The following is a 24,050-nucleotide window of genomic DNA, read 5'->3' as shown; positions in this document are numbered from 1 at the left end:
GCAACTTTAATCAACCAGCCTTTGTCAGCACTTGTTCTTTGGCGGGACCAGACACACATTTACCTCGAAAAGCTCAAACACTTCATTCAGCTTTTGTTGGCGCATGGATAAACACGTAATTGATGTTCAGCTTCTGTTGGCACACACATAAATACATAATAGACAGAAGTAAATCTGAGCTAAGCAGCCACGCGAGACAAATACTACCTCTTATGTGTAACTTCATACAGCTTGGCCTTCACTGTGGGGACCAAGAGGGATTGGGTGTAGCACTGTGGTTTGATGTGAGTTTGCTGGAATAACTGAATTACATTCACTCATTCTGACAGTTTCTTAAGAAGCACTTGGGTGAACTCGGAGCTCCATGATGCCGTGCTGATCTTAAATGTAATCTGTGTAAATGTCGGAATAGATTCACGTCTCGTCAGTCAAGCGGACAGCAAACGCCCCTTCTGTTGCCATTCTTGACTGTCTAATTAAGTACAAGAACGTAGTCTTTCTGTTCAAGGCACTGTTTTCTTATTTATTCCACCTTACTCAATCACTGACTGCTCTGTACAGACGTCTGGGCAGGCTCGGGCTCTGAGCCAGCAGGTAGGTGCTTTGATGCCGTCTTGATGTTGTTCTCTCTCATGTCGTGGATGTAGGTGTCCAGTCTCTGCAGCAGCTCTTTGGACCTCAAGTTTTCTTCCTCCAAGAAATGAGACACCGTGACATCTCCAGGTGACATTGACAAGGGATCCTGAGAGAGAAGAAAGAAAAGCACACAACATTGAGATATGATTGTGATTCTTGGCTTCAAAAAAAGGACAGTTGAAATGTTGACAAGCCCCACCATTTGCGAGGGAGAGGGTACTGAGCTTCGAGAGCACTCCGAGCTGGAGCTCTGTCCTTCTGCAGCGGATTCATTGGAGCTTAAGTTTGGCACTGAGTTTTTCCTGGTGAGTCTTCTGCTTCCTGATGAGTTGGAGGAGCAGGAGGATGCTGCTGATTGAGACCTGCTGTCTTGGGCCTGGCTGCAGGGCTGCTCTTTGGAGGTCGGGGACATGGTCTGCAGCTGTTTGAAGAGCCTCTGGATCTCGCCTTCGTAACGAGTGGGGTTCTCTTGGAGATTAGCCTGCACCTCCTGCCTGTGTCTGTGATCTTCGTGGCTATAGAATAAAACAAGAAATGCATCAGGGTTTGATTTCTTGATCTGTTGTGTCTCTGTGTGTTTGCCATGTACCGTTTTTGAGCAGGCTGTGGTTGGTCAGTTGTAGCGTTGCTCAGCAGGGCTCGTTCATATTTGTCCCGATGCCCAAGCTGCGCGTGCTTCTCAGCAAGTTCTTGCCTTAGCTGCTGATTCTCCTGCTCCAAGCTGCTCAGAGATGACACATAACTCTCCCTCAGGGAAGTGAGTGAGGAATCCCTCCTCTGAGAAGACACGAGTGATTCATGGAGTAAAAATCAAAGAGAGATGAGTGGAATTTAGGAATGAGCACCAAAGCCAAATTAAGAAAAGATTCCTGTCTGATGCCGTCGGTAAAATAATGTGATGACTGACTAAAATCTGTGTCAAAGCACACAAACCTTGGGTGAGTGAGATTCTTTACTCTGCAGCAGACTCTTCAGATGCTGGTTCTCAGCTCGCAGAGTGTCCAGCTGGGCCTGACTCATCTGAGAAAATTGGAGAGCCAAGAAATTGTGGTTAATTTTTATTGTCAACATTTACACGCAATTGTTAAAAGATCTCCTGCAGACAAAAATGTATACAAAATGTGGAGAAATATTCAGTTCTGAATGATCATTTTTGTCTGTTTTTTCCACACAAAAACAGCCAGATCACATAATTCAAATGCTAAAAATGAATTCAAAATCTCCTCTTTCTCCCAGAATTACTTGAACACGCAAATATTATAAATTTCAAAAGTTTATCTGTTGGACACAAGATGTCTCCTACTTCACAGGAAAGTCCATTCTCTGTATGCAGTTCCAGTTAAAAGTATAGACACAGCTTCTCACTCTCTTGAATAAGAAAGTGTGTCAGTACCTTTGACTGGTGCAGCGTTTGCACTAAAAGCGTCAAGTTTCCACATCACAAATACAAGATCTAGGTCACTTTATTAAGAGCCAGATCTATCAGACTAGTCTGTCAATAAAGTTTTAACACTTCCTTTGCAAGGAAAAGAAGTAAAAGAAACAAAAGGGTAAAACTGTAATGACATGTCCAGTCCCCAAACCTACATTTGCTAAATCTTTTTTACATAAGCACGTAAGGAAACAGGATTTAAACTAGTGTCTGATCCTTTTTTTAAAAGGAGTTGACTAATAAATTATAAAATTGATGAAGGATTCATTGTAAGAAGCAGAAATTTAACATCCTCACACACCAGGTGATAAACATTGTGAGTATTAAAATGCTCTTGTCATGTCTGAATAAAAAAGAAAGCCGAACATGACAACTGACACAAAACCATTGCTTTAACACACGTACCCCATGTCAGGATTATAAACCTATTATAATCTCAGCACAGCTTTACACAATCTGCACTAAAGAGAGCTGAATCTGTTTTGACAGTTTAAATCACCAAATATTTGCTCTTCTGCTTGCTTACTTGAAGCTCAGCTGTCTTATGTTCTGCTCGCTCCTGCTCGCCACGGAGCTGCTGCTTGACGCTGGACGAGGAGCCGCTCAGGTTGGAGATGGCGAGGTCTCTCTGGTGCAGCTCACCGGTCAGCTTGGACACCTCCTTCCTCATGCCTTCCACCTCTCCGCTGTGAGTCTGCCTGGCTCTCAGAAGCTCCTCTCTGAGCTACAGAATGAATTCAAACAGCTGGTATCATAGATGTTAACCGGGTAAATGTTAAGACAATGAAAATATGTTTTTTTGTTGTTTTCTGACCTTTTTCATTTCTGCAACAGAAGTGTCATAATTTGCTTTAATGGTCCTCAGCTCCTGCTCCGCCTTCGAGTGGTCTGATCTCTGTCGGCTCACCTTCTCCAGTCTGAGTGAATCACAAAACATCCAATGTTAATGAGGCAAAATATCTATCTTTACTTATTTGTCATATTATCAGGAAATTTGGTATTCAGTTGTTATGCAGATGATACCCTACTCTATCTATCCACTCAGCCTAGGTCCACTCTGTCATCCACTTCCCTTTCTGACTGCTTACTAGAAATTTCATCATGGTTCTCCTGAGGTCCTCCTCAAATCCAGCAAGATCCAACACTTTCTCTCCAATTATTGACAATTCCATTGTTCCACCAACCTCTCAAGTTAAGAGTCGGTGTGTCAACCTGGACAGCACATTATCTTATGAAGCCCACATCAGTAATGTTACTAGGACTGCATACTTCCATCAGTGCAATTCATTGGTGCACTGATGCCATTTTATACAATAATATGTATTGTTAAACTGTAAAATATCATACCTTCATTAGGTTTGAAGGATCATGTGTTTATCTATATATTCTGTATATAAAATATTATCTGCCAGTATATCGATATTGGATTTCTGAAACTCCCTAATATCGGTATCTGCCCGAAAAACTCAGTATTGGTCGGACTAGTCGCTTTTATATTCTGTCTTGATGCATTTCATGTATATTTAAAGCACTTTGAACTGCCTTGTTGCCGAAATGAGCTATACAAATAAATGCTGCCTTAAAACACACCTATTCTGACTAGCATATTCAGCCTCATAATGATTATGAGTTCCCTTTTTTTTATTGTACAACTTAATATTCTAGATCTCTGGTCTGCTTATTCTATGATGTTTGATGTATTGTTTGTTTGCATGTGTGATTGTAAGGTGTCCTTGAGTGCTTTGAAAGACGCCTATAAATAAGATTATTATTATTATAAAGCAGTCTTAATGATAATGAGACCAGCATTCACCTTTCTTTCAGACACGCCACTTCAGCCTTGAGATGAACCTCACATGCTTGAGCACACTGAAGCTTGGCTGCAGTCTTCTCCAGGTCTTGTCTGAGGGTTTCCACACCAACACAGCCGTGAACTGACAGGCAGTCCTCCAGAGAGCTGCACACACAAGAACATCCAATAAACATCCACACAACAGCTTCATTTAATTAAAATATTGTATTTACAATGCGGTCTGCATATATAAACTCTTTTCAGGCAGTAATCAAGCACTGAACTTTTTGTAGTGTATCTACTCTCTGATGCATCCAACCTAAAATGAGAGTATAGAATGCCCTCTTGTGTGTGTGTTGCTGTACTGCATGGTAAATGGAGCTTATTTATACATCCACCCACCGAATGACTTGATCTTTGGCTTCCAGTACTTGGTTGAGTCTGGCGGCCTCGTTGCGAAGCCTTTGGCGCTCAAGACTGGCTCTGCGTACAAATGTGTCCTGAGAGTCCAGCGTGGTGTGGAGCTCCTGCCTTTCCTCGGAGTGTACCTATTGAAGAGCAGTGGGTAAAATCAGCTGATAAAGTGACATTTGAATCTCTTAGACTGCTGCACAAATCTGCTGGCGTTCTTAAACCAAGTTAATATGAGTATTTAATAATAATCATCATATTTCATTTATAGAGCACTTTTCATGGTACTCAAAGGCAGTTTTATAAGGTAAAATGGTCATATTAAAACACACTGTCACACTCATTTGGGACAGACATTCTGTTCTAAATTATGTTGGTGTCCTTGCTGTGACTGAATAATCGTGGAAAACATTAATTCTTCTATTTCCATCACTATTTCCATCAAGCTTTCCTCTGTCTGATTCTTTGCATATTTCCCTTGTTTGTATATTGGTACAGATTTACACACAAGCTGACCCACACTGCAGCATCCCTAGTACTATAACACAAATTACTGTTCTAACATATTTATCAAAAACTGGCAGCCAAGAAAGCATGTGCCTGATACACTGAAACCCCAGGCCTCTAAAATAAGTTCATTCAGACCTGCACACATCGCATGCCTGCTGTTTTCACGCCGCAACACTGCAGAGTGACAATCAAAAGTTTGGACACACCTTCTCCTTCACTTAAATGAGAAAGTGTGTCCAAACTTTTGACTGGTACTGTAAAACAAATGATTTTCACAGTTGTCTTTTCAAATGTGTAATGAAATTAAATGTGTTAAACAGACTTGTGAAACCTCCCAGAAAAACTGCAAATTTGAAACATCTGTTCATTTTTAAATGTGAGTTTGACTGTAAACTGGACTAGGTGAGACTGATGAATGTGCTACAAAAGGGAATAAATGTCTCAGAAAAGATTTAAACTGTATTGTAACACTTGGTAACTGTGTCTCTCTAATTCTAATTCTAATTCTAATATGAATTATAAGCCTGTGTCTATATCAAATAAGCCAATACTGTGTTTATACGGTGTTACAGGATACAGTTGTGTGTGCTAATGTGTCTGTATTCCATGAATGTGTGTGTTATGTCTTATATTTAGCAGCTACGGCTCAAAACGTGTCCCCAAATCACATGGTTACCACTCTTATGGGATTGTAGTGGGTCTTGCAAAAAGTGTTGCCTTCAGGCCCATCATTATCATCATAATCTGACGCTGCCATTCTGCTAACCTGCTGCTCTCTCTGGTACTGTCCCAGCCACGTCTCAAGGGGTCGGAGGCGCAGCAGTTCCAGCTCCTGTGAGTGCAGGCTGCTCTGAGCCTTCTCCAGCTGAGTACGCAGACGTTGCACATCTAAGCAGCATTCCCTGTGCTCCCTCTCCTGCTGCCAGGATGCCCACTGAGACTGGAAATCAAATGACGGACAAACAATGTGAAATCTCTTTTGTCAAAGCAGGAAAATGTTGTTTCAGCAGTAAACTCTGTCTGTTTAAGTTACATGTTTAAGCTATTAATTTGCTTGTACTGTTATGTGCATGAGTTCATCAGTCAGGCTCTTATTCTGGACCTCCAGTGCTGTCAGCTGGGTTTGGTACTGGTGGCGTTGCTGCTCCCACTCTACAGAGCACTGCTGATACTCCTGCAAGGAGAGGCAAGGATGGTTATGTTCCAATTTACCAGTAGATAGCAGTAAAGGACAATGTGTAGGTGAAAAAAGGAGCGTTGTATTGTACCTCAATCTTTTCACTAAGCCGGGTCACCTCTGAGAGATCTGTCTCTTTAGTATTTGCTCCTCTGCTGGTGTCCTTGAGCTGTTTGCGCTGAAGCTTGTGATAACTTCTCTTCAATTTATCTAGCTGCAGGAGACATCTCGTAAAGCTTTGTTTCATTTACTATATAAATCCATTCACCAACAAATGTGTGAGAAAGCATTTTTAAATTCAAATATTTTTCAGACACCTTGAAAACTGAATGCTTTGCCCTTAGTCTTCACATTGATCAATATCAGATGTTGTCTTAAGTTGACTAAGCTGTGCATTATGTTGTCAGGGTTAAGGATAGGGTCAGAAGATCTAAGTAGTCTGCAAGGATAAAAATGACTGTTTTCTTTTTGTAGCCTTTCTTTGATTTGCAAATTTATGGTTGACTACTACCATGTTTAATATGTGGAAAAGGTAAAAGTAAAAGTACAAGATGTATACTTCAATGTGCTGATCAGTTAACTGACACATGCTTGATCAGTTATGTAATTGTATCTCACCTCTTCACGGACTATCTGCAGCTTTTGCTCATACTTGGTGACTGACTCTTGTCGTCCAGTCTGGATATCTTCTAGCTGCCTGCGGAGCACTCCAATCTATAATCATGATGGTGAGTTCATGTAAGTTAAGATAAATGGAGAATGGCTGCTACCATATGCCATCTCTCCCTGTTACCAACACATGGCTTTAATTCAAAATGCTCTGGTAAATATTTCTAACAGAATATGCTTTGCCTTCCAGTTCTTATCAACTAAAAGTAAGACATCAGTGTAGAGGTGAAACTTTTAACTGAATCATAAAAACCCCACTTCAGTGATATAACTCTACAATCTAAGTTGAAGAAGTGTTTTCTACTTGACCTCCAAATCCCTCCGATCAACCAGATCCCTGGAAGTCGACAGCTCCTCTTCCCCACTTTTCAGACGGAGCCCCATGGCCTTCATCTCAACCTCCCACTCTCTCTTCTGATGGTTGATCATGATGTCAATCTGTCGCATCAGCTCCTGCAGCTCTGGCTCACAGGATGACAGCACTGAGCTGATGTAGGATCAAAAAACAAGGTGATGTTAGAAGGATCTCTTGTATATCACAGTGCTGAAGTCAGCTCCAGTTTCAGGGCTAAGGTGAAAGTTAGGGTAAACATACAATAATTATATTTAGCAGCTGTTTGTCCATTTTTCACTATTTGCACTTATATAAACAAAGTGCTAGACATCATACCTCCCACTTTCAGATTTACCCACTTTAACTACTATACGTAGACTTGTCAAATCTTAATAATGATGATAATAATCTAGTTTTTGAGTTGATGTCTCACACGTTTTCGTAAGTATGGGTGGTGAATCAGCCGCTAAATATTATTATTTATTTTTCCCTGACCTTTCCCCTGAACCACTAAAGCTAACAACAGCGTCGTTTACATATCGAAGTTGTTTTCACTCAAAGAACTCAACATCACAAAGTCTGAAGTTATGTGATGCAAAGAAATGAGTTGAAGTTAGTTAGCTCCTCATCACTTTACGTTACCTTAGGTCAGGATTTTGCAGAGCTCCTAGAAACGCCTCCATCTAGTTGGAAGTGATGGTCACTGTATTCAAGTGTTGTGAATAATTTACAGCAGACTGGTTCTAGAGACAACGCTTTAACTTCAGCTAACTCAAGTTAGCTACCAGCTAGTTTAACCTGACCTGCCTAGCAACCTCAGTGACAGCATTACGCATTACCTGCTAAACAAGCAGGGCTGACGTTGCGTGGTGAAATTCATTGTCAGTAATAATCCCAATTTAAATTATAACAAGGCTTATTTGATCTGCAGATGATAACTACCAAATTTAAGTATTTTTGGTGCCTAACTTCTTCAGTTTACATCCTTAACTGAACTTCCCCGTACAACACACTGTTTTCCCACCAGTAATCCGCGAAGACCCGCCCTACTCTGCCTCTGATTGGTTGGTATTGGTTGGTATTCGTTGCCTCAGTTGCCTTCGTTGGTTGAGTTTAAGCAGTAGGATAAGCATATAAGAATCAGAGCCAATCATAAGCAGAGTAAGGCGGGTCTTCTCAGAATGCGGGTGGGAAAATAAAGCGCGTTGTGGGATTGGGTACAACGCATTTCCTGTTGTTAAGGCGGCAACATCGCGTTTTTTAACAGATAGCTTTATATACAACTTAATTTCACCCCCTGTCCCCAGAATGGCGTAGGTAACACCGTTCTCAATTGAATAACTCAGTGCTGGGGTGTCACAGGTGGCTTTCAGTATCCGTTCGCATGTTCAAGTACAATTTATACAGCTGCTTCACAAGGTGCTGCATTAGTAAAATACAGCTTTTAATACATGGCGTACTAGTGAAGTTTCTTTCCATATGCTTGTGTTAGTTTGGGGCTAAATGGCAACAGGGATTGCAATTATTGGCGTAACAATAACTAAGGGAAACCGTCTGTTGATCAGATCTTTATATTGCGTACACCGCCCCACATGAACACGTGGCTCGTTGGTCTAGGGGTATGATTCTCGCTTCGGGTGCGAGAGGTCCCGGGTTCAAATCCCGGACGAGCCCATTATTTTGGACGCACAGCTAACAATATGCTATTGCAAAGCTTCCGTTTCAAACTACTTTTTAAAATTACACTGTGGTGTCATGTCGTTAATTGAATGCGTTGTTCTCCACCGGGAAGTAACGTTATCCTTAACATGAGCTACCAGTGAGCTACGGGCTTTGAACTGATATGCTATCCGCAGATATACTGGATGTAAATGGCTTTTGAACGGTGCAGAGCTTAATAGTGTAACCAGCATAAATACATATGCATAAAACTAATAAACATCAGCCATAAGAAACTGACTACTGATCAGACATATAAACGTAACTCTTCAAAATGTCATGCGTGGCTCGTTGGTCTAGGGGTATGATTCTCGCTTTGGGTGCGAGAGGTCCCGGGTTCAAATCCCGGACGAGCCCACCTTTTTGTCTAGGACAATGCATTCATCCATTTATTTATATTTTAATAAACCCACGCTTATCATCATGTGCTTCATGCTTTGAATAGGGGAGCAGCTCGCTACGTCCGTTAACACTGTTTTCCTATTCACTCTCAACACTTGTCTCCACACCCGTTTCTCCAGCTGCCCTCCGTCAAACACTAAACAAAGAGCGTCTCCACCACTCTGCTTCCCCAGCTGTTATGCTGTGAAGGTTTTCCCCGTTTTTGTCCCGCCCCCTCAAACACACCAGACACTTCTAACAGGCGGCAGACGAGGCTGCTCTGTCCTCCATTCACTGCTGTGTGGCTGTGCTGTACAGTCCAAAGGGACAATACTCAGATAGAGGTCTGAAGGAGCATCGAGTCTCTTCTGGGAATATTTTATTATCAACAAGCTACCTGTAAGTACTTAATACATTGATACATTTTCTGTGTTTTTCAACATATTTCATGTTTAAAGGTGGATACTGTTTTGTTTTCTATTAGATTTTCCTGTATTTATAATGAATATCTGGAATAATACAACAATGTAAGATAGGGGCAATATTTATGGGACACATATTAGTCATTTGTTTCATTGTTCAGCTTTAATTTTCTCAATTTTTAAGATTTCTGTCTTGTCAGTGCACAGTGAAGACTACACTCAATCTGCATCTCATTCTCATTGTTAGTTATTAATATGGTGTCACCAATAACAGAATAATGGAAGTCTTATCTGAGAGTTATCAGTGGACATTAGACATTAGGAAATAATGCATATATTTACAGTTCAATATGGCTAAAAATCTCTTGCCCTACAATTATTTCCACTGTGAAAAAGCACTTTTACAAACACACTTTCATTTAACAGGGAGAAGCAAAGTGCAGCAACCACCTATTTCAACAAGACTTTAACCATAGACAATTACTGGAAAGTGGACATTCAGGTTCCTGATAATCCAGAGAGTCATTTTCATCCTTTTCATCACAGTCTGTCACCCTCAGTTCGACTTGACAATGGTTCTGTGTGAGGACAGCGAGTGCAGCGTTTGCCTCTTGCCTTACTCTCGGATGGACAGGATCCCCCGGGTGCTCCACTGCAGACACACCTTCTGCGACCAGTGCCTGGAGACCATATCGCAGACCAGGAGCGGGCTGCTCACAGTGGGCTGCCCTCTGTGTCGTCGGGTGACCTGCATAGGTCGCGGCCTCAGCCTGCAGGAAGCCCTGTGGGTTGACAGCAAGCTGTGGGAGCAGATACCTGAGGAAGCAGAAGCTGAGGAGGAGGAGGAGGATGGGCTGAAACAAGAAGCTGAGGAGGAGAGGATGGAGGCTAAACAACAGCCTGCTTTACAAGCAGAATGGTAGGTACAGCAGCGTAAACAGACATATGTGGACATGAACACAAGTAAACATAGGTTCAGTTTTCCTCTTGTTTTGGGGTATTTTCAGAAAATTAACAACAGAAAGCTTTAAGATGTGGGGGGTTTTCTCCTAAAGCTAAAACATGTTTTTAAAAAAAAAAAGAATTTAAGAGCAGCATTACTCATGAACTGGTGATGAATTTAAAGAATTGTAACCTAAATCCCAAAAATTCCAGCCATACCAAGCCTCTCACAGGTCTGTGTTAATCAGTGCATTTGTCCACAAAGCAGCCTCATTAGCACCTGTGCTCTGCAGAGCTACTGTACGTCCTCCCGGAGGAAGATACCATCTAACATGTGAACTTTTGCTTTTCAGCGTTTCTTCAGGGTCCTCCAGAACAAAGCTCAGATTCCGCACATTCTTCAAAAAGTTCAGTTTGACAAAGCAACCGCAAGAAAGGATCGTTCCTGGCACCAATGTGTAAGTTCTGACTTAATGATAAACGGCTGTGACAACAAGGAAGAATTTTGTAGAAAATGTGGGTATTAATGTTCATTTTTGTTGTTGTCATTTTAAGGGAGATGAAATCCTGGCGCAGGCTTTCAACTGAAGAGACAGTTTAAAAAAAGACAAAGGCTGGACCAAGAACTGCCACGCTTCTCAGGATACTGTTAACGGAGGGTAGATGTCACAAGAAGACCAACCCTTTGTCAGTGGAAGGAAAGTTGAAGCCGTTAGGACCGAGAATCCAATTGTGTACCAGTCAGGACATTGTTTAGTCCTCAGCCAAAGGTTCCCTGTCCCCCCCCATTATTTATTCTAGGCTTAATTCTCCCAGCTGGTGCTGTGGGATTTGGTTCAGCTGTCCCAGTGGGACTAACACCCTGAGACCCCCTCATAACAGATGGTCTCCTGAGGACGTTCCCTTTTCCGTGCCCACTGCTGAACACTGAATATAATTTATTACTGTTTCTAGCTGTCAGAGTATTTAATAAAAAATATTTTTTAAAGTATTTTGTATGTGTTTTTATTTACTGGCCATCAAACACTGTTACTGTGAAGCGACTGTTACCTGAGAGAATCATTCTCTACAGGCTCATAGCTTCTAGAGAACAAATGACAAATGTCTTCTTATCTCTGTACATCATTTATGACGCATCAAGTATTTACTTGACTGAAAGCAAGTGAAGCCAGAAGAAATTTTTCTAAACAGCATAATGTGAAAATTTCTTCTGTGGGTTCGATATACAACAAAGGCATTTCACAAAAGACTCATTGAACCATGAAAGCAGATTATAAACCGCATTCATCGAGCATCTGGCAAGTTTTCCACGTTGGATGATATTAGAATAGCGGATCATCACTTTCATGAAAATGACCTTTATTCTTTTGTGTTACCATATGGTCACAAAAACATGGAGAACGTACCATTCTGAGATTTTGAAAAAAAAGAGGGTTTGCCTTGACAGTGCAGAGTAAAATTAAAGTTCAGGGTTACAGTTGAGACATTACTGCTTTTTCCATCCCATTCATATTAAGGTCATTGTTATTTTCCTGGATGGAGCAAGAAAAATCTGTTGGTTGTCATGCTGGTTTGGTAGCCTACAAGTCATAACAGGCTGTTTCAACTGTAAGCCTGTGAATTACACTCAGTCATATTTTGATAGATAGATGAGTCATTTTGCCATTTATGGATTCTCACGGTGAAGTATCATCACAGCGACTGACATCATCTCCTCCATAATGCCAGCCCCCCACCCCCCTCCCTCGGAAGCTGCATCCAAGTCTTAAATGAACTGGCATCAGCACAGTGTTGGCTGCCACAGCTGCAGTCTGGACCACAGCGGGGAAGCAGCAGCACCACAATGAATCAACAAACAAACAGGGTTGTGAAAATGGCACACCACCAGTTTCAGTTTCGCAATCTATTTACGGGCTCCCAATGCAGTGCTGGTAGTACTGGGACCAGGGTGGAGCAGAGCGGGAAACAACACCCGGTGTAGGCTGGCAGTGTTAGTGCAAGAACAGCTCAGATCCTTTACTTGCATTGTAGCATTAATACAATAAGCTTCTCTATTAAGTAAAAGTCTTGCACTAAAAAGCTCACTAAAGTATCATCAACAATAGTAATTACTGATGCGGTAACAAAATAATTAGTGTTGTAGCTGATTAAGGTGGAGCTAGTTTGATATACTGTTGATTATATCTATGATCAAAATCAATGCATCACGTTTTATGAATTGACCATACGTTTTCTATATGTCAACTACAAACAGGACTACAAACTGTAACTGTGAGTTAAATGTACAGTAGTTGTGTGAAGAGTAGTGTTTCCCTATTAAATGTAATGAAGTATGAAATAGCATAACATGGAAAAAACAAGAACCCATTGTACTGAAGTATAGTACTTGAGTAAATGTACTTAGTTATATTCGACCACTGCAGTGTGGTTTGTTCACACTGAGTAATGAGGCACTTATCACATCAGGTGCCACAAATATATCTAGTGTGAGGAAAAACACATGGTGCAAGACAGTATCCACAGAAGTGCCCATTACAACCAGTAATAGTACATTCCTGTTTGATTATGTGTACAGTCAGGAAGTGCTTAGAGTGCTTGGAATAAAACACACACACCTCCAGGAGTGATGTGTTTGTGCAATACTGGAAGTTTGAGACTAAAAGTGCAACAAACTGGTCTAGAACTTGAACAAAGTGCCAAGTGCAGGTGGACTCAAATGTAAAGAGCAAAAGCAGGACTGACGAGAAACAAAGGTCTTTATTCAGGATGTGCATGCTAAAAGAAAACATTCCAAAAGCTGCAGAACAGGACGTAACAGACAAGATGGCTCAACAAGGACTGAGTTGAAAGCTTGACTTAAGTACACAAGGGATGATAACCAACTGAACACAGGTAAGTAAAACAGAACACAGGTGAAATGCATGAGAAAATCACAGGTTAATCACAAGTAAGAACATAACAAAAACACAAGCAGTAAATATTTCAAAAATAAAACAGGAACTAAACAAACACAGATAGTCCTGGTAGTATGTGATAATTGTGATAATACCAAAACTTGTTTATGCACTGGGTACAGGGAACAGCTGCTGGGGTGGGGGGGGGGGGGGGGGGGGGGGGGGGGGGTAGTAGTTGCAAATCAGTTTTGTACAACAGTTTGCACTACTAAAGCAGGATATAAGTGACATTGTAAGGGTGGCTTCTTATAAAGAGGCCCATAGTCCAAATTTACTGCTGCTGTTTTTGCTTCTTTTCTTGATCATATGTGAAAGTAATCTGAATGTTTTTCAATATAGTGTATAATAATAATAATTTCAACATTGTAGTAATCAAATGATATATATTTTTTTACTGTTTTCTGATGTTTCATAGACTTTATCAATTAGTTAATTATTCGAGAAAATAATCTGAAAACACCACTATTTTATTATTCAATTAATTCAATAAATTAATATTTAAACAAATAGTAAATAAACTAATTTAATGGCACATTTTTGCTGTATTGCCCCATTCATTCAGCCCTGATCAGTACAGTAGGTGATACTGATGACATGATCGAGTCATCAGTGGAAACCACAGATACTTGTTGTTGTGTCTGACTTGAAACCACACAGGCCACAACATGTTTAAAACACTTGTTTGGCACAACTGTTGCTTCATTACTGATGACCTCTATGATGATAATCGATCAAAACAGTTACGGAAAAGAGACTTATGAAAGAAGCCACAACACAGTGAGAGGAGGATGAATGGTTGATACCTCAGATGAGTATATGATTAAAGAAAAGCTCAAGAAAGAAAAGGACTCAGCATGACTTTGGTAATAAGACATCTTTATTAATCATTTGGAGAGACATGCTAGATCTCTGTACAGTGTGAATGGAGAGCCAGCTCTGATAGGTCTCATCAGGTCTGCTGCACAGAGCCGTGACAGAACATACACACCCTCAGGGAATGGCCATGGCCATTCCCCATCCTTAAATGACAGACCCCCCCCTCCCTTACACCCAAAGACATTTGTCGCATCACTTGGTCCATTTCAGGGAATGTTAATACGGGCCTTTAGGAAAGGAAAGATGGGCTCGACTTTCAAATTTAAGGGGAATAAATACAAAGGAGCAACTGATCAATAATTTTGTCCTCATTTAAAAAATAAATACCCAGCTCATTTCTGAGAACATGCTCTCCTTACAAGGCTGTGTGATCTGTAATGAGAGTTGTACATTCCTGTTTCAACATAATAAATATTCTGCACAGAAACAAAAAAGAAAAAAAGATGAGTAAAAGTTTTTTTTGTCATTTTGAGGGGATATAACTTGAAATGCAACCTGTCCTTGTCACTCCCAAACCCACAAAAGAGTGCGTTCCAGTCCAGATCTCTTGTGATACTGGATCCAACTCTGTCTCCCATTATTATTATTATTATTGTCATTATTATTATTATTATAATTATTATTATTGTTATCATCATCATCATTATTATCATTTGGCTCATTATGTGGGTTAAAAGACTCACTAGTTTTCACAAGAGTGCTCCCCTTTTTGGACACAAGTGAACAATTGATAAACGTTTTACTCTACTCTACAGACACATTACTCCAAATGTTATGGAGATTACATTACCATGTTTCTAAGACTTACACTGTCACGCTAATTCTAAAACATGTTCTTAAAAAGTGCAGTAAGATTTCACTTCTAAGACAAGTCAAATCAAAGTAGTGTTCTCATCACTGGCTGACTTCACCCACCAGTACATTATGATACTTGGCTCTAAAAAAAAACAACAACAAAAAACAAAACAAAAGAAGACCAAATTGAAACAACGTTGCAACATTGCATAACGCCAACATCAGTAGTCAGTTAAAACACAAGCAGCAAAGAAAACCTCATCTCAGTGGGGACGCGTTACGTGACAGTTTCTACAACAATCGGACAAGTCTTGAATTATGTGACTGTACATTTACAATGAAGCTTTACATAAACTTCATATTAACCTGAAAGGTCTACATGTGCAAATTGGTCTTTTGTCAGGAATGAAACTGCTCCTGCGATGAACAGTTATGAGCGTCACCAAGTTAAATGGTGCACTGATTTACAATGTCAAAGGTCTGGTCTGTTCACAGAACCTGAATTCAAGTCTACACAATTAAAGATCACCACATGGGGGAACTTTGTGTTTATGTTCGTCTGTGAAACAAGGCAAGGGGCTTTGATTCTCTCCACCTGCTCCATTACATGTGCAGACTATCATAATCACAACTACCAAGATGTCACACAATGCACTAGCAGATGTCATATTGTCGTGAGTGGGGGGAGGTCTACGACATACTGCAAACAAACGGTGACCTAAACGGTAACAAGAGTCCGTCAGTAATGTGGCAAGAATGACTTGGCAGTGGCCCTCTATAAATGCATTCTAACGTTGCCTATACAGAAAGCACACATTTACACACACACGACAAAAAGATAATCCGAAGTCAAGTATACAAATCCAGTTAATAAACAAGAGACTTTGACTAGTCGTTATCAGAGTGCATTAAGTCACTGGTGTAATGTTACCATTTACATATTCAAACTCGTGTACACTGGTAGACAGTACCTATGCTCAAAAACTAGGCATGCATTAGATACTCAAGATGTTACTGTTCAGTTCGACCTGTAACGTCTATAAACGCAAAATTGTGGATCCCACCGGGGTTACGGGCAGGAGTGCTGTGATTGGTCCGCCAAACCGGAAGGCTTTAGGCGTAAGTGTTGTCATGTTTCGGTTATACGCCACGAGATGCGTAAGTGTAGGTGTAAAGTTGAAAATGGCTATGTAGGGTTAGGTAAGAGTGGTCAAGGTTGGGGTAGTATGGGCTGGATTTTGAATCTACACCCATAACAACAGTGGGATCCATAAGTGTACGTCTAAATCCATCTGCTCTTGTCAAGCGCTCAAATACAGAGCTTGGTTGTTTGCATCTTTTAAAAAGACAACCGTTCCAGAGAGATTTCCCTGAATATACAAAAATACAAAAAGAAACTGGGGAAACTTCCTTTTCTACTAAAAAAAAAAAGGTATACACATAATCTGCAACTTGGGGATCTTTTTTCACATCTTTGTCTTTTTTTGATTCTTTTCCATTTTTTTGCAAGTTCTAAGACTTTTTGGCAGTTTCATTAACAAAGTAGGCTACACTACTTTATAACCAAATTCACATATTGCTAGTTCCAACCAATGACCAATAGTCAGGTGGGGAGGCCAGATTCTCAACGTGCAAAGTCAACTGCAGGTTAACCAATAGGAAGCAACATAACAAGCATGTGGTGTAAATGATGTTTTCCAGGGTAGTACTAAGTATTAACAAGAGCAGCCGCCTTCAGTGGTCTGCGGCTCCTGCGGTTTGTCCAACTTGATGTCAATCACTGGAAGAGAACGTTAAGGAAACATTGGATCTGACAGGATAACCAAGCAAAATACAGACTGTATTCAGTAACATGCACCAGAATGATTCAATTAGCTTATGTAAACAGTGGAAATGTGAGAGAAAGTGATGAGTTCTCTTATAATTTTACACCATGTTGTGTTAAAAAAAAACCCAAAACATTTGGTTGCATTTTTAATGGAGGACTGTAATACCACTTTACTACCACTAGATGGTGCTATTTCCTTTGACTCTATTTCATTTCCAGTTAAGGCCATCAGCAATTCTAAAATACCAATTAAATCCAGTTTTAAAACATTATTCCAATACAATTTACTAATTAAGTTTTCAGACATGGTAGGAGATTTGTTTCCTAAAAAAACCCCTCTCTGTCAACATATTCAGCTCAATAGGAAATCTCCTCTATTGTTAGTGGGGTAATAAACTGAGTATGGATGTTGGCTAAAATCGTTGGCACCACTGTGCTACAATTAAAGCTGATTCACAATGGAGTGTTAATGAGTTGTTGCTGTGAGTCAGAATGATTTTGCATTTTTTCCCTCACAATGTGCAGAATGTCATTCCCACTGAATCCGCTATCCTTCACTGTAAGACTGAGCTGCACACCTCCTCTGTCTTAAAGAGACAAGAAGTCATGACTGCAAATGCTGCTGGTGAACGTGGCAACAGCAGACTCTAACTTATTATTCATTCTCTGGTGAGCATTATGCATGTATAAAGATGGGGCCTACAAAAAACTGTGGCCTACATATTGTATGCAAGGGAGAGTGGAAAAAAATGGTCCCACTGTGGATTTCAAATGCCCATCCCACAGTGGGGCTCTGCACTGAAGCTGGTGAAAGCTGTAAAATATAGCAGTTGGAGTATAGGTTTTCATATTTTATGAGAGCACGTCATCGTTACATTTTTTCAATTGAAGAACAGTCTTAAAAGATCAACATATACCTGAGCGCTCCCATCTGGAAACTGGAGACTTTATCTCAGCAGCCGACATTACCAAACCAAATGAGCAGCTTCAGACCTGAATATTTTACTCCTCTGATACGTAAGAGTTTGTGTGTGTGTGTTTGTAGGTATAGCCTACACAGTATCTCTTTACCAGTGAGCAACGAGTCCCATTCTTGTGCCAATAGTACATGAAAAAAAGTAATAATTCTTTCATGTTGCATGGGTGTGCCAAAGTAGTTCAGGAAGTTACAAGCTTGTAATAGCTGTGAAACAATAGATGGAGAGCTTAGTATTGATTTAACATGGCAACTAGAGGAGACTGAAATGTTTTGATTTGAAATGATATGTTAAACCTATAAACACAACTTTGACATATTATTGCCTTTTTAAGGTAATATGACGGATGTGTTAGCAAACATTTTCCTATTTATTATACGTGTAGTAGACATGGAGCAACATTAGCATCCATTTTTAGTCATGTCTTTGGCCATCCAAGTGAATATAATCCAAAATCAATATCACATCTCTTAAGCAGCTAAATGCTCCACTATGTTCAGCAGCTAGTTGCTAACTGTTTTGTGCTGGGCAGGTAGTATACATTGGGTTTATTGGAGTTTCTTAACTTGCTGCTGCTGCTGCTGGAAACATCACTTGCTAAGAGCAGTAAGATTGAACCAAAACAGTTAAGATGTGGGCAACAACTAAAACAATGAGCTGAGTACAGATAGTTATTTGATCCATTGTTAATATGAATATAACTGATCAGAGCAGCTTAACAAATTATATCTAATCAAATGGTGGAAAAAGCTAAATGTGAGACATCGGTTAGATACTTGCTCTGGGGCCTATGCCTGATCATGTTAAAGAGGCAGCACAGGAACGTGCATGAAGCTGACAACACAATTAATTCTACTAGGAGTATCTGAATGATTCTTTGGGGTCTCAATTAGGTGGAAAACAACGCTATCCTCCGTCGCAGCCATATTTTGTGATTTATACTAAAAGCACAAAGGTTGGCTTGGTGAGTTTAGCTGTACAGTAACCACTTCACATTGCTTTGCCTTTACAAAGACACGCTCAATAATAATAATAATAAAAAAAAAAAAACACCTTTCCTTGACTGTCTTTTTTTTATATCAGGGTTAAACATGAGTCAGGTGGGATTTTTTCTGGACTCTCATTAACATCAAATGACCCCAGCACTTGATCTGGGTCAAGCATCCACTTCACACTCTCTGTCTGCAGACCTGCAGAGGTGGTAATACACATTAACTAGGAAGGAAATTATTCTCCGAAAGAGAGAGTGAGAGAGAGAGCGAGAGAGAGCAGAAGACTGACCCACAGGCCGTGACACGCGACCATAAATCAGAGTGACCCAATTTAAAAGAGGCAATTAAAGGGAAAAGAGAGCATACTGTGGATAATGAAATTCATAAACCTAAGACTCATTTTCTAGAAACACAAGTTGAACCACAGTGAATGAAACGTACCCCTCTCATATTTTTGTAGCTTATGATTTATTTCATCTACTTTGGCTTTCTTTTTTTTCCCCTATTATGGTCCACAAAATCGTAACTTAACGCAATGTAAATATTTAGTGTTTAAATAAACAACAGACACTTACATATATGAGGAAGGTATGTATCCTAGACAGAGCCTATTTCTTCCCTTCCATCAGTGAGATCAATACTGTTCACAATGCAATAACAACAGAGGAGCTGCTCCATTAAGCGACAATGTCAGCAGAGGCGAAGAGATGCTGCGGAACTGTCATCACCACCCATCCATCACTACACCTCCACCTCACACCGCTCACTCCCACCTCCATTACAGCTCATTAAAATCAAGATAAAAACCAGGAAGAGAGATAAACGTAATTGGCTGGATGTGAGTGATGCATTATAAGCAGGAAATATGGCTGGCTGCAATATAAAGCGCAAAAAGGGTGATCGCAACAGCTCAGAGGTCTGTTAGGTTACTGAGTTTATTACTGAGGTCATGCAGTTTGTAAAGGCTGTTCCCACTCCCGGTAAATGATGAGTGGGCTATAATCAGTAATGCACAGGGAGACCAAATGTAGGCATTGCTTCAGTACGCCGAGGTCAGCGTCTTGATTTATGTTGAAGTTACAGCACATAAATGCTGCAGTGTTCATCAGGACGCCCTGTGAGACGGCTTCACGCCGAAAGAGTAATGACAGAATTATATGCACATGGTAAAATCAAAGGCAATTTCATAATTTCCCCACAGTTACCATAGAGATGGCACCCTACTTTGTTTGTCGAGGAGGATATGAAGGACTGGTGCTGTCAGAAGAGAACCGGTGACAAAATTAAATGCGGCTGGTTTATATACATGAGAAAAAATGCCCACAGAGTTTAGTTGCAACTGACAACAGAATTAGTGATTTAATGTAATGTTAAAAACTAATGAAAATGTGAGAGCTAATTAAAAGAATACAAGGGTGGCTGGGCATACCTAGTTATGGAATATACTCCTTAAAAAACTGTGAATTTATAATATAGTTTCAGTACTTGATTGAAGCCTCATATATACACTTACACTTATAAACGTTTGGAATACATTTTTGCATAGAACGTGGACTGGAGGCACGTTAAGGTCTCTGGAAGACCAATATGAAAAGAAGGAATGTTTGCAACATCTAAAACTTTAAATTTACATGTTGTCATGTGAGCATTATTTAACGACAATGTGTTCTTTAATGACTGAGTTTGCCAAATCTGAAGTATTGACACATCTGCTTGTCGAGAGCAATTTCATCACTTTTGTTGAAGGATAAAAACTAAATAACTTGTAAACCTGGCCTGTGGGAGATGTATATGTATATCTAGTGACCTGTGTGTTGTGGGGTGGTCTAGACTAACTTGATTTAACACCAACTGAAGAGCTTAGAAAGTGTTGCAACCTGTGTTAGTGGGCAAACTTGGTATAAAGTCACTGAATTAAATTTGAAAGGTTTATCACTTATTTTATGACTATGTTTATTATTTATCAACAAAAACTCTCTTCAAGAGAAAAAAACTAATAAAAAAGAGGATATTGTAAAGCTTCACAGTGGGATATTGTATATTAAATTAGCTATATTATTTTAAATGCTTAGACTACTGTAAATATAGAACTGTAGGGGGTTCAAATAAAATCAAAGAAGACTCTAATTGGTGCTCTGTGAAAAAAGGTTCTTTAGTTTTTGAATAGAAAAATGAGTGTGTCTATGTGTGAAGTGAAAGCTGCCTTATTGTTGGATACATTTACAGAGATGAAAATCAATGCAGGAGTGTGAGAGGAGCCCAGACAGCCTGAGGGCTCTCTCTTTAGTTACTGATGAAAATTACAGCTAATGTCTGTGCACACATCTCAGCCGCTGCAATTATCTCCTCTGACATCAGATATTAACTTGTGCGTTTCTATGCTGCGGAGATTTCCACAGAGAGCATATTGAGCAGATTCACTCCTTAAATGGAATCAAAACTCATAATATCTATTCCGTGGGTGTGTTTATAATTCATGACACTGAAAAAATGCGCTCCACAACTCTGATATTTCAATTGTTTTGAAGTAATAACTGCTACTTTCCAAGTAAAAGGAAGATGCTGTTAAAATTTTATGAGAGTGAGGAGTTAATGGCTGCAACCCCTCACAAAGCTTCCACAGGTGGAGCAGTGACATGCTCAGTTGACAGCAACAGATATGAGGTGCTAGTAAGGAGACTTATATGCAGCAGCAGTAGCAGTAGCAGCAGCAGCAGCAGCAGCAGCAGCACAGCCTGACTGATGGCTTAAAGCCGAGGGTCCTGTCACTGGTTTAAATGAGCCCAAACCTGCCCACCCACCATAGACAAACCTGCAGGCACCTATTCCCTCACTGATCCACTCCTCCCGCAGTTGTCAGGCATCAGTGCAGAAAAACATTTAGCAGGACTGTCACCCTGAAAACACATTTAATTGGACAGGTAGCTGACACCTATTTAAATAGGTGCCAGTATACAGAGCTCATTCCTGGAACTGTTTTAATTTAGAAGTGAGCAGTGAATGATGCTATCACATCAGGATTAAAAAGAGGAAAAAAAAGTTTTGGTCTGAGCTCAGCCTGCTTGCACATGATTATTTTAAATAGCTTTTCATACCATGAAAAGAGGACTTTAATAATATGATCATGTATCTGTCGGTTAAAGGATACTCCCTTCTTTGCTTGTTTCTTGCATACTTTCCATCCCTGGAAGAGCAGCTGCCACACGTCGAAACAGCTGTAAGGAAAGAAAGAGAAAGAGGACTGAAATACATGATACACAATACCAACACTGACTATATCTTATTTTTTGTTGATTACTGGCTTTTCACTGGGCATCCATGTCTTTAAAGGTGGTAACAGGTTTCACATGCTGTCGCAAAATAGTGTTCCATCCAGTCATTACCATCATAGATTATTACTCTTTCTTATCAGGGAATAAACTTGTAGAGACTAAAAGCTTGCTTTCGATTAGTTAAATCCTTGAATACTAATCATCAAAAGCTCCACCAATGATGAATACTAATCATTCTAATCAAGCATGTGCATATAGTTGTGAAAGTTACATTATTCCACACTTATTTCAAAGGTCTGTGCTGCATTACCACAAAACAAAAATGTAACTGACAAATAGAAGGAAGGGGTGATGTTACAAGCTATATTGAAATGAACATATGATACCTAGTGCATATAACATTGGTCTAATCTTCTATAATGTAAAAGGGTCACGCTCCAACATGCTTTTAGTTGACTTATTAACTGTACTGTAGAGAAATAATTGTAGCTTTACAAAGAAACAAAAAGGATATCCCCATCCAGTCAGACATCTATACTACATACCATTCAAATAAAACGTTCTGATTATGTCTTTGGTTTATCCTACATTACCACATCTATCATCTGTAACTACAGGATATTTTTAGGAATGGCATATCTCAGTTTTTATAAGGTATTAACCTTTTTATGAGCCCTCTTTGTGGCTTTATACAATGCTTTTCATATACTGTAGGCAGCAGTACCCCGAAAGACCCCTGTAAACAGACTTTGATGTGTAAATTGAGTGGAGTTCCCCTTTAAGTACCTGCCCTGCTGGGAAGAATTTTAATATTCAGTATTTGTATAAAGAATAAAATGTGATAACACTATAGTGAATAAACATGAGTAAATGTAGCAGAAATTTGGCTGAACAAATAACAAAATAGTCATGTATATATTATTATCTGAAAATCTTTCAGTTGTGTTGATAAAAAACTATGATAGGTAGCAGGTAGTCATAATAGGTAGTCTTCTTGTATTATTTGTGAGTTTTCTTGATGATGGTGAAATTGATGGCTAAAGGCTTCATTTTGCTGACACACATCTCCGTGATGACACAGCCAAACAGTGGGAACACTGCGGCCTTTGACCTTTGTTCTGTTCTGCAGGTTTCACACCACCATGTTCCATCCTGGCATTTAGCTGTTAGTGTCTACAGCCCTGAAATAAGGTAAAGAATAGGCGCCTCTGTCTGTGCTGCTATGGGGTGAGAGGAGAAGCGCCTGCCAGCAACACCATTCACTGACAGACACAATACAGCTTGCCTCCATCTCTCTACTTATTAACTTAACAGACAGTTGTTGTTTTAAACAACAAACATCTGTTTAGAGACAGATCACCTTTGTTGAAGCAGGCTATGCTTCACTTTGGATCTGCAAATCCCAAATCTTTTAAACATTAGTGTAACTAATTAAATGACACTGAAGGAATTAATGAATGGGAAAATCAGTGTTGGTGAGATGCTAAGCTGTCTCAATATCCTGCTTTAATAACAAGGAGTTGCTGAAAATGACCAGTAATGCTATGACTTTGCAAATGTTCTTGTGGTAAAAAAAGTGGTTGTTTTGTTTATTCATGTGTGGTACCACTGTGGGAAAAGTACATAATGAATTAAGCTAATCTGTATATTCATTTCCACATATTTGTTGGCACACTTGTCTTTATCAAACACCACTAGGTTAAGCTCTATTATGAACACCTTTATTCTCTGCTAAATGTCAGCATGCTAGCTTCACTGACAATGCTAACATACTGATGCTTAAAAGGTATAATGTTTACTATGTTCTTAGTTTGTTGTGTTAGCATGCCAACATTTGCTAATTAGCACTAACCACTGGCAGGTACTTTTACATGCTGTTTTAATGTGCTGCTGCACCATGCTGACCTGACTGATGTCAGCAGCAGTATTTC

At 39.9% G+C, this 24,050-nt stretch overlaps 3 protein-coding genes and 2 non-coding genes across 5 annotated transcripts in view; 3 read left to right on the top strand and 2 right to left on the bottom strand.

The window, feature by feature from the left end:
- Positions 1-541: 541 nt before the first annotated feature.
- Positions 542-7,837, bottom strand: cep63 (centrosomal protein 63). Its single transcript, XM_053322331.1, has 14 exons — positions 7,604-7,837; positions 6,937-7,114; positions 6,577-6,672; positions 6,050-6,172; positions 5,842-5,955; positions 5,548-5,721; positions 4,263-4,408; positions 3,882-4,025; positions 2,883-2,985; positions 2,595-2,792; positions 1,570-1,656; positions 1,226-1,413; positions 836-1,151; positions 542-742 (listed from the first exon to the last, which is right to left on the bottom strand). Exons 1-14 carry the CDS (start codon positions 7,642-7,644, stop codon positions 542-544), a joined length of 2,109 nt encoding a protein of 702 aa, XP_053178306.1. The 5' UTR covers positions 7,645-7,837.
- A 726-nt stretch (positions 7,838-8,563) lies between these two features.
- trnap-cgg (transfer RNA proline (anticodon CGG)) lies at positions 8,564-8,635 on the top strand. The gene has a single exon. It is a non-coding gene; the product is annotated as a tRNA-Pro (tRNA).
- A 330-nt stretch (positions 8,636-8,965) lies between these two features.
- On the top strand, positions 8,966-9,037 carry trnap-ugg (transfer RNA proline (anticodon UGG)). Its single transcript has one exon. It is a non-coding gene; the product is annotated as a tRNA-Pro (tRNA).
- A 1,018-nt stretch (positions 9,038-10,055) lies between these two features.
- On the top strand, positions 10,056-10,887 carry im:7152348 (uncharacterized protein LOC559250 homolog). The gene is made up of 2 exons (XM_053322330.1): positions 10,056-10,402; positions 10,779-10,887. The coding sequence occupies exons 1-2, from the start codon at positions 10,056-10,058 to the stop codon at positions 10,885-10,887; spliced, it is 456 nt and encodes a 151-aa protein (XP_053178305.1).
- Positions 10,888-15,630: 4,743 nt separating this feature from the next.
- rab6ba (RAB6B, member RAS oncogene family a) overlaps positions 15,631-24,050 on the bottom strand; it is a 53,452-nt gene continuing 45,032 nt past the window's right edge. The window contains exons 7-8 of the mRNA XM_053321902.1: positions 21,996-22,062; positions 15,631-16,830 (exon numbers count right to left, since the gene is read on the bottom strand). Coding sequence (XP_053177877.1) covers positions 16,766-16,830; positions 21,996-22,062 — 132 coding nt within the window. The 3' untranslated portion in view covers positions 15,631-16,765. The remainder of the gene's footprint in view (positions 16,831-21,995; positions 22,063-24,050) is intronic.

Source organism: Scomber japonicus, chromosome 7 (genome assembly GCF_027409825.1).
Source record: "Scomber japonicus isolate fScoJap1 chromosome 7, fScoJap1.pri, whole genome shotgun sequence".
In the NCBI taxonomy this organism is placed as follows: Eukaryota; Metazoa; Chordata; class Actinopteri; order Scombriformes; family Scombridae; genus Scomber; species Scomber japonicus.
This window is presented reverse-complemented; position numbering and strand designations above follow the sequence as displayed.